This window comes from Panthera pardus, unplaced genomic scaffold (assembly GCF_024362965.1).
Source record: "Panthera pardus isolate Hobbes unplaced genomic scaffold, ASM2436296v1 HiC_scaffold_16, whole genome shotgun sequence".
In the NCBI taxonomy this organism is placed as follows: Eukaryota; Metazoa; Chordata; class Mammalia; order Carnivora; family Felidae; genus Panthera; species Panthera pardus.
In genome coordinates, this window is record NW_026526721.1 from 6,464,945 (window position 1) to 6,475,616 (window position 10,672).

The following is a 10,672-nucleotide window of genomic DNA, read 5'->3' on the forward strand; positions in this document are numbered from 1 at the left end:
GCGCCGAGCCGGTGCGCCGCGGTTAGCCTGGGAAGGTGGCGGGGTGGGTATGGCGGCCACGTTCTTCGGAGAGGTGGTGAAGGCGCCGTGCCGAGCCGGGACGGAAGACCAGGAGGAAGAGGAGGACGAGAGGAGGGAGACGGCCGAGGACAGGGAGGTGCGGCGGCAGCTGGCGCGGAAGAGGTGAGGTCCTGGGCGCAGGACCCTGGGGCTTGCGGCCGGTCCGCGGCCCCGCTCTGCCTGGGGCTCGCCCGGCACAACCTGCCCGGGGTTCAGCGGGGGGCCTCGGCGCGGCCGGCAGAGCCAGCCCGCGGCCTCGCAGGGCCCTCCCTCTGCGTGGACTTGGGGGCACTCGTGACGTGTTCCCGGGCTGCGGTGCCGTCGCTGGGCCCCGCGGTCGTCGCGTGTTTGGTTCGTGGACTTAAGACAGCTCTCTCAAAAGCCTCTTTATCCTCCGCCCCACTCTTCGTTAGCATCGGTATCGGCAGCAGGTGGATGATCTGTCTCTTTAAAAACAGATTTCCAAACACACACAGGTTGGAGAAAGTAGTAAAGCGACCCTTCATCCCTACCCAGTCATGTAAATTCAGCAGTTAATGAAGATTTTGCCGCATTTATCTCCCGCCACCCCGAGTGACCATAGCCTTTCACCTCGACATTTTTCAGAATGCACCTCAAACGATATAGGCACTTTCTTGCATATGCTGTTATAACCCCTAACAAAATTAATAATTCCTGTTACCATTTAATAGTCCGTGCATGATCAGATTTGTTCAGTAATCTCAAACATGATGTTCACAGTGTGTTTGTGTAAATCAAAATCCTGACAAGGTCCACACATTACCTTTGTACTTTTCTGTCTCTTGAGATGCCCATCATTTAGAGCAGCCCCTTCTCACCCGTGCTGAGAGACGTGTCCAGTAGGATGTCGCACACTCTGGATTTGTCTGATCTAACGTGTGTGTCCATTACCTGCTTCCTGTAAATGGATGTTCCTTTTAGAGGCGTGGTCAGGTGCAAGTTCAGTATTTTGCTGGCAAGAATGCTTCCGCGGTGGTGCTTGGTGTTTCTTGTTGCCCGCTGTGACCCAGTTGTCCCACTTTTAGGGATGCTAAGATTGATTGATTGATCAGTGGGTCAGGTGGACAGCCTGATCTTCATTGTGGAGTTCTCCATGAGTTTTGCATCAGGTGGTTTTATGTTAGTTATTGTTGCTTCAACCTGTTGTTTCCTTTCAATTGTAATTACATTCTTTATGAGTTTAGAGTTTGCGTGTTACCTATTATAAGACGTGTTTATAGTACCCTTTTTCTCCTTATATGGTACTAAGTATATTTAAGTTGTTTCAGTTTTGTCTTTTGTTTCTTGTGTTAGGGAGGTGCGGCTCTTTCGAAGACAAACAAAAACATCTTTGGAAGTTTCTCTGCTGGAAAAATATCCTTGCTCCAAGTTCATAATTGCTATAGGAAATAATGCAGTAGGTGAGTGGAGATATGTTAGACTGAACCTTTTGTTGAAAGAGCAAAATCCAAAGTTACTTATTGCTTTCCATCATAAAAGATTTCAAATGTCTGTTACTTTTTTAGAAAAAGTCATAGCAGAGTAACTTTGTATCTGGGTAAAATCTATGCCTCCTCATGTGACACCAATAAGACTTAAAGGAAGTGTTCTTGGGGCGCCTGGGTGGCTCAGTCGGTTGAGCTTCCCACTTACGGCTCAGGTCATGATCTCATGGTCTCTGAGTTTGAGCCCCGAGTCGGGCTCTGTGCTGACAGCTCGGAGCCTGGAGCCTGCTTCGGATTCTGTGTCTCCCTCTCTCTCTGACCTTCCCCCGTTCATGCTCTGTCTCTCTCTGTCTCAAAAATAAATAAACATTAAAAAAAAATTTTTTTTTAAGTATTAAAAAAAAAAAAATGAAAAAGGAAGTGTTCTTAGCTCCAGGAGGTTGTAAATTCCGGGAACTGGGTTTATAGTGTGTTGAGGTATCCAGATTTCTTGAGACTCCTGGGTCTGTTTGGGGCCGACTTGGAGGGACAGAGGTGGCATGTGTACGTGGCCCCCTTGCACCAGTGGTTCTTCACGGTGTTTGAATTAACGGGCTCTTGATAGCACGGTGAGAACCCTAAAAGTAACTATGATCGCTCACAATTCTGAGCGTTCCGTCGCTAACGTTTTTGAGCCCTCAAGTTTGAAGGCCTGTTCATGGATGCCTGCATCTGATAGGTTAATGTTAGCACAGAGCAGAGTTCGTCCAGAACAATGTACACGTGCACGTGCACAAACCTGTGTAGTTTTAGCCAGTTCACAGGCTGGGGGGAGAGCCTTCAGGGTCTCCAGTGAAGTAGACCCCTTGCCCTATGAGGTAGCCCCAGTGCTTGGAGGACATCGTTAAGTACATGGTATATAACTACGGACTCATTGACGTAAAATGCTCCTGGCCTGGAATTTTCCCGCAAGTGGTACATCGTGAGTGTGCGGTAAAGTCCGGCAGTAAACCTGTGTCCTCAGTTCCTGCCTCTAATCTGTATTTGGGGGCAGTAGCCTTTAACTTCCTGAGGCCTCAGTTTCCTTTCCTGCAAAAGGGTGGTGTAAGGTCAGTGGTCTTAATGGCTCTTGTAGCGCTAGAATTCTAGGGTAACTTGGAGCTGTTTTTTACTGTAGAAAATGCAGCTTGCAGAACCAAGCACTAACTCAATGTGAATTGTTTTTCACAGCATTTTTGTCGTCATTTGTTATGAATTCAGGAGTCTGGGAAGAAGTCGGTTGTGCCAAACTCTGGAATGAATGGTGTAGAACAACGGACACCGTACATCTTTCCCCGACGGATGCCTTTTGTGTGTTTTATCATCTAAAATCGAATCCCTCGGTACGTGGGGATTGCTCGTATGCTTCAGAAGTAGTTGTTTAGCATTGTTCATGTGGTGTCCGTTTGAAGTTCGTGTTCCTTTACCTCTCCTGTTGGGCTGAGGAATTCTGCCTGTAGGCAGTGCTAGTAAGCACTCTTTTGTTTACGTGAATAGCAACAGGATATATACAGTGTGTTGATAAAGTTCCTAGGAAATTTGGAGATCGCTTTGGTAGGAAAAAACCATAAACAGTAGACATTCAGACCTTGCGCTCATTCACAAAATTCTTTCAGCGTGCAACTCTTAAGTGTGCAAAACCGTGTTCACTCTGAGAAAGCAGGGGCTTGTCCTTTGTTGCCGTGTACCCAGTGTTCAGCAAATGCCTGGTTCATGCTGGAAGCTCCGTTAACGTTTGCTGAACAGATGGAAGCTGTGTGCGTTCTCAGCACAATTCTCTGGACATCGAGCTTCTCCCCTGTCCTGATTTGTCCTGATTTGTTAAGTCCGAAAAGTCATTCTGGAGCTGATGCTAAGGAATTTCCTCGTGTCCTGTGCATTTGAGTCCTAATCTTGGGTCCATTGAGAGGACACGGCCCAGTGGGCAGTTTGAGAGATGAGTCAGGCAGATGAGGTGGCCAGGCAGGTGACGTGTGTCCCCACCTGCTTGTCTGACAGAGTACCGTTCCACAGCTGCTGAACACTTGAACAAGGGCCAGGGCAGGGGTCCCAAACAATGGAAGAAGTCACTAATTCCAAAATATTATAATGTGGCTTCTTTCAAAAGGTAAGGGTTCCACATGTTAGCCTTTTAAAATGTAAAGTTTGATTTTGTAATACTTACCGTTTTTTTTTTAACATGTAATCCAAAGCTATTTAAGTTTGAGGATTTTTATACACATCCAGCATTTATAGGATATAACGAAACTAAGCATGTTTTCGATTTGACCTTTAGTTGGAAATATTTCACTTTAGAATGGGTTGTGAAGGTCAGGTAGGAGAAATTTCTGTCCCTCCGTCTGGTCGTACCATTTATTACTCAGCTCTCTCTTGATTATTCAGAACCTGCGTGTGTAGTTCATTACGTATCCAGTCTTTGTCTTTTCCCCTATCGCCAGGCACCGTTTTCCCCTCCTGTGCTTCCCTTGGGTAATTAAGTGTCAACATTTCTGGCACTATTTTAATGGATGTTGAGTTCAGTGGATAATATCATTCCATGAGTATTAATAATCAAGAATCCATCATTTTATGGCATGGGGTCGTCACAAATCACTTCATTTTGACCATATGGTTTGGAACTTGGTTTCTAAAATAATACCATGTTCACAGGCACCGGTACCGTTCTAGAATGCCCTTTGGGCTGAGGTGCTGTCAGGCTGTCATTCGCTCTGATAGCTCCTAGTGTTTGCATAACGCTTACATTTTATAGTGTTTACGTTTATTTTGCACTCGGTCTTCATGGTGTGTGACCCCCCAGAAGGGCAACAGGACTGGTAATTCCTGTGCTATAAAGAAGATGCTGGTACCATTTACTGGTAGTATCTTCAGGGTCTCCTGTGCGAGCTCTTGCGGTCACTCTGTCCCTGTGTACTTTATTCTCGTGCTAACTGCCAGTAGTGGCTCGATTCTTAAATTTTAAAGATAAACGAATAAGCCAATAGCAGTGCAGAAAGACCCGTGTTGTCTAAAGGCTATATTAGGATTCAAATGATAATGTAAATGGTGATAGTTTGGGGTGTGTGTAGAAGTCATTTGACCTGACAGAATACTTGGAATGTGATTTTCCAGGTCTTGCTCTGTCAGTGCAGCTGCTATGTTGCTGAAGACCAGCAGTATCAGTGGCTGGACAAGGTAAGAGACAAGTGAAGGCTGGCCTGTGGTCACACCGACTGACGTTCCTTAGGCGTTCTCTATCTTGATGCTTGAACCTACGTAGCTAAGTGCTGGAACAGAAGTCTTTGTTGTTGTTTTTCTAAAAGACATTGTAGCAATCTAGTACAAAATTCGAAGAATAAAAACTCATTTAACAAATGTAATCAGCAATGTGCTGAAGATTGCGGGTCGTAGAAGCCTAAAGCGTCTCGTGATCCTTCCCATCCACCATGTTGTGACCTTCGAAAGAGAAGCGGGCTACTGACAAGAAACGGAACCGGGTCACGGCCAGGGGCAGAAGACAGCAGTGCTGACAGTGTTGGCTGGAGATGCCCCGAAGTGGGAGGCAGGAAATGGGTGTGAGCTGGATTCAGGGGGTTGGCGCCCGGCTGCTGCTCGCTCCAAATTCCAAAATATTACATCCGTTTTTCTTAGCATTAGGAGAAATTAATTGAGGCTTCATTTTGTGGGAAAATTGTGCACGTGGTATGTGCCCAATAAAACATATTTTTCAGGGGCGCCTGGGTGGCTCGGTCGTTTAAGCGTCAGACTTCAGCTCAGGTCATGATCTCATGGTTCGTGGGTTCGAGCCCCGCGTCGGGCGCTGTGGTGACAGCTCAGAGCTTAGAGCCTGCTTGGGATTCTCTGTCTCCCTCACTCTCTGCTCCTCCCCGTTCATGCTCTGTCTCTCAAAAATAAATAAATGTTAAAAAGAATCAAAAAAGAAAGTCATTTTTCAGCAAAGAATTTAGGAGTTTTAGAGAATACTCATGATTCTGGTAGTTGCATATTATTATTATTTTTAAATAATTAATTTATTTTTGAAAGAGAGAGAGCAGAGAGGAGCGGGCAGAGAGATAGAATCCCAACCAGGCTGTGCATTGTCAGCGCAGAGCCCCATGCAGGGCTCGAACCTGCAAACTGAGGTTGTGACCTGAAGCCGAAACCGAGAGTCAGATGCTTAACCAACTGAGCCACCCAGGTGCCCCCTGTTGCATATTATTTTTAAAGGAAGTAGGTCTCATATATATCTTAGTAACATTTCGGCTTAAATCTTAGATATATTTTTGTATAGCTGTTAACATTAAATTCATTAGAAATAAGAAATTTGGTGTATGCCTGTTTCAGACCAGATTGGCATACTTAGAGACCTTTATTAAAAGTTATTAAATACATTTTATTAAATGAGGAATTATTTAAGAAGGTCTTTGACCCTTCCCATGATCCTGTATGTGATTTTGTGTTTTGTACCAATATTTATTTTTCTAGGGAGAGAGTCCCTAGCTTTCCTCCGATCTCAGAAGGGCAGGAAACTGCTGTGTTAATTCGTGTTTTTTGATTTAAGTAGGATGACTGTTACGTCAAAAATATTTTATTATTTTTGTACTACAGAGCACCTTTTTTCTTCCAGACTTAAAAAACTTTTTAATCAGTATTTTTTTTTTTTTTCCCTGCGGGACACTCTTTGGGTCCCCCTACTGTTTGGTTCATGTCAGCCACAAAATCCTAATAATCACACATAGTCTAACAGAGTGCTCAAGTGTGAATTCAGACTATAGGTATTACAGGGAGGATGATAACTTAGGCCTGGTGAGTAATGTTGTTTTTCTTTTTTTTTAATTAAAAAAATTTTAAATTTATTTTTGAGAGAGACAGATAGTGCAAGCAGGGGAGGGGCAGAGAGAGACACCGAATCTGAAGCAGATTCCAGCCTCTGAGCTGTCAGCACAGAGTCCAACGTGGGCCTCGAACTCATGAACCGTGAGATCGTGACCATGCCGAAGTCAGGTGCTCAACCAACTGAGCCACCCAGGCACCCCAGTAATGTATCTTAAATGGGATGTACCTGCTGACAGATGTTTATTGTGATAACTATTTTTTGTTTGTTTACAGATCTGTGATATGATGAAATTAGGCTTACAAATCCTTTATGACACATAGAATCTTTAGTTCTGTTGTTATTGTTTGAAAAGCCATTCTCTTTTCATAAAATATTTTCCAAAGTGGCCTAAAGTCTCCTTTTTTTTTTTTCTTTAAAAAATAGCTGCTTTTTTTTGGGTTTACATCACCATAGATTTTAAAAGCTGGAAGCGTCCTTGGAAATTCATGAAATACAAACTTGGGAGGAAATAAAGGTCTAGAGTGATTGAAACTTGCCTACAATCGAAATAGTGAACTTAATCATTTGCACTGATACAGCACTATTCATACAACTTGCAGCTTAGAAACGTCTTCATTAAAAAGTGTTCTAGAACACATCAGTACATGGATTAGAGAAAGGGGATCGCTTCCTTTTGCTGATAGACTCCTATTCTGAAGGTAGCTTGCAAGTAAAGCCGTGTTTAGACATAACCTCTCTTAGTCGAGATCTCGTAGTCAAGTGGCAGGTCCACTCTCGGTGCCAGTCCTGGTTATCCCCGCAGCTGCTCTGGCCGTGTGTGTTCCTGACTTCCATTTACTACAGGTTGCAGTTCCCTCAGGTGGGTGGGCAGTACTGTCGTTCTTAGTTCACAGATGAGGAGAGTGACGTAGAAAATCACCAAGCTAGACCGTGACAGAACCGAGATCACGCCCAGGTGAGGGGACAGGACAGCAAAGCACGTACTCTGTATTTCAGTGGACGCGTCCACCTCGCAAGGCACGGTGGATGGTGTTGGGTAAACAGCTAGAGGCATGTTTCTATTCTGTAACAAAATTAGAGATGTCTTTTAACTTGGGGTCACTTTTGCTAGGTCTTTGGCTCTTGTCCAAGGAAGAACATGCAAGTGACTGTGCTCACGTGTCGACATGTTACTGACTATAAAACCGCAGAATCTACCAGCAGCCTCCATTCTCCTTTCCTGAAAGCCCTAAAAACAGAGAATTTCAAAGAGCCTCCGTGCTGCTCACTGCTAGAGCAACCAAATATTGTACATGATCTTCCTGCCGCAGGTGGTATTAAAATTTGTAATATTTACGTTACAGCTTATTATTGTTGAATTGGTTATTTGACTGTTGGAGGTCTTTTTAAAGTAGTTTCTGATGATGACTGATACCAGTGTTCTGCTGTTTGTCTTTAATGTCTGTTGTTGCTAGTAGGTTGTGCTTGATGTGAGTTTTAACATTTTCCAGACACACAGTTCCCACGCGAGAGCAGCTCAGAGTTCGTAATTAACTGCTAGGCTTCAGAGTTGCTCTGTTTCTTTTTGGTCCGTGATAACTCATCACGCAGGCCAGTGTTAGATGTAAATTGTTGGTGCACGGAAAGTTGGTAAAGTATGTTTTAATTGTCGACATAGAAGTCTCCAGAAACTGAATTGTAGTAGTGTTGTCAATATTTTATTTTTTACTCCTGTTAATTATACCCTAGCATCGTATCAAAATGAGATTGTCAGTTACTTTTCAGTAGCTGATATATTATATAATTGCTATTTGTTAATAAGTAAAAGTTTTTTCCCCCGTTAAATGTTAGGTTTACTAGAATAAGTGGCTGAGTATTTTACATTGTGCACTATGTATTTATTATTTACTTTTAATTTATTATATTCAGCAAAATTTTAATCTTGAAGCTACTTAAGATGTGTCTCTGTGTTTTCAGGAAATGCAAAATAAACTGTTTATAAATGCAAGAAATTAGGAAGATAAATTAGCTTTGAAAGAACATATGCATTGTAAGGGGTTTAATATGGCAGTAAACACTTTGATTAAGGGAGGCAACAGAGACAACTGTTTTTAAAAGTAGCCTTTTTTATATAGAGATGTTTAGTTTAAAAAATCACATAGTAGAAGACTTCAATGGTTTTTTCCCTTGTATGACTCATAGTTCTGAGTTACTGCCAAGTGTGGAAAATCCCTGCGATTCTGTACTTGTGCTATACTGATGTGACGAAGTTAGACCTCATTACAGTTGGAGCTTTTAAGCCTGTCCTTTCTTCCAGAAGCTTGAAAGGTTTGGTTAAGGTAAGGTTTTCACTCACTGACTTAATAGCTGAGTTGCCACGAACTTAGTAACAGGTGCAAATTTCTGGTACCAATGTAAAACCCAAGCAACGCTTAGAGATCCTTTTTTCTCAGAACAAAGCTTTCTAGTCCGGCACGTTGAGTGGGCCCGTCACCCTTTTAGATGTGCTCCTGTAACTCGAGAACTGTTTTCCCACTTTCTCATGGTAGATCCTTGCAGTGTGTGGATATAAATCCCAGGCGGCTATGTAGAAAGATGGTTTCACTGTTCAGGAAGTTTCTGTAACTGACTCATTTGGAAGGTGCAATGTTTAAGAAGGCAGTCGTGAGCACAGCAGGGGTCAGATTATCAACGTTGATTCACTTAATTTTGCGTGGGGCTGGCTGCCCTCGGTGCGTGTTCTCGGTGCGTGTGTCGTGGGCTCTTTCCCCAGGAAGGTTCACGCTGGGACGTGTGCACAAGTTTGCCTGTGGTTGCCGGTAGTTGAGGACCCCGCCCCCCTCCTGTCCCCGAGGGGCTTGCTGGAAGTGCATGGACCCTGGTGAAGAACTTCTCTCTTACAGGGAAGAGACTGCAACAGTGTTCGCAGTGCAAGTCCTGCTTTATTCTAGAATGGCCATTGGCGTTAAGACACCTTTTTGGGCATGTTCTGTTGGGGTTAGCTCGTAAATTCGTTTGCTTGCTAGGTGGTCAGCTCCGTGGGAATGGACCGCGTTTCTCCATTTCGGTACCACCCCCCCCCCCCGCCCCGTCATGTACCTGGCACGTAGGAGGATGCCCGGTCGTTTGTTGAATTGTTAGCAATAAAACCGGAAAACAAATGTAATCCAAGCATAATTTCAAATTACCGGGAGTCACGAGCGGTTCTCTAGTTAGCACCACTTCCAGAGCACATGCTAATAGTCGGTTCGTGTCTGTAGTGAACGCCTAATAGGCTCTTCCCACTGCCTGGTGAGTGCGGGCCGTGGCTGGTCTGTCCCTGCTGTCGTGCCCAGCCTTGGCCTGCAGGTGGCGGAGGGGACGGTGGCGCAGGGGACTGTGATGCCAGTCAGGGCAGGGGAGGGGGAGGGGGGGGAGGGAGAGGAGGAGGGGACGAGGCTCGTTTGGGGCGAGGCTGGCACTTTGGCTGGATCTGAGAGATGGATGGATCCCCGTGGGTAGTGGCGTGTGCAGGGGGGCGTGTGCAGAGGGGTGCGTGCAGGGGGGCGGCTGGGAGTGCAGAAGGGGGCAGGCTCGGGGCGCCTTTGAGGAGGGCGGGGCAGAGTTGGAATTGGGGGCGCAGGGGCGAGAGAGCTCCCGTGGGAGAGAGGCCGGGCTGGTGTGTGTCAAGGCCGTGTGGCACCCCCAGCGGGTTTGGGGCAGGGGGAGGACATGCTTAGATGTTTCCTCTGCGGGAACACGGAGATGCGCTGCCGCGGTCAGGTGCTCCGTCGATGTCCTGAGCGTGTGGGGTTGGAGTGGGTGGGTTCGTTGTAACCGAGTTCTCCATCTCCCTGTATTAACAATTTTTTTCTCTTCTTCCAGAATATTCCCCAGAGCACAGAGATACTGAAGAAGTTGATGACAACAAATGAGATCCAGAGTAACATTTACACGTGATTCCAGAGGTGGTTTTGTACAGTGTGTTATTACCCACCCGTTCCTTTAAAGGGAGCTGCGTGGCCCGTTTTGTTGGTTCTTTTTTTCCAAGGGGGTCTTTTGAGGGTGTTCGAACAGAATAAACTTATTTTAAATTCATTGTAGTTTTAGTTCCTTTCTTTGGTGATATGAGCCAGATGTTTTCTTGTATCCACTAGGTGGGAGTGTTGTTTTTTATTTGAATATTTTACAGTAATATAGTTAGACTTTTAAAAAGCCACAGCTAACAGGTTTTATTAATACATAGGTATAGTTACTTTAGTGGAAAAATTCTGTGTGATATTTGAAAGTTGATTGGTGATTCTTAGTATGTGAAAAGTTTGTATTTTATGGGTTTTTTTTTTTTTTTTGTGGGTAAAAATTGACAGGGTAACAAGGT

At 44.8% G+C, this 10,672-nt stretch overlaps 1 protein-coding gene across 3 annotated transcripts; it reads left to right on the forward strand.

The window, feature by feature from the left end:
* On the forward strand, positions 1–10,392 carry PSMG1 (proteasome assembly chaperone 1). 3 transcript variants are annotated; one of them, XM_053903071.1, is made up of 7 exons: positions 2–183; positions 1,375–1,481; positions 2,715–2,866; positions 4,632–4,694; positions 7,448–7,646; positions 8,518–8,654; positions 10,180–10,392. In XM_053903071.1, exons 1-7 carry the CDS (start codon positions 50–52, stop codon positions 10,252–10,254), a joined length of 867 nt encoding a protein of 288 aa, XP_053759046.1. In that variant the 5' UTR covers positions 2–49; the 3' UTR covers positions 10,255–10,392. The 3 variants fall into 3 exon arrangements, with proteins under 3 accessions (XP_053759047.1, XP_053759046.1, XP_053759048.1); XM_053903072.1 differs by lacking the exon at positions 4,632–4,694 and having other exon boundaries at positions 1–183; XM_053903073.1 differs by lacking the exon at positions 1,375–1,481 and having other exon boundaries at positions 3–183.
* Positions 10,393–10,672: the final 280 nt, after the last annotated feature.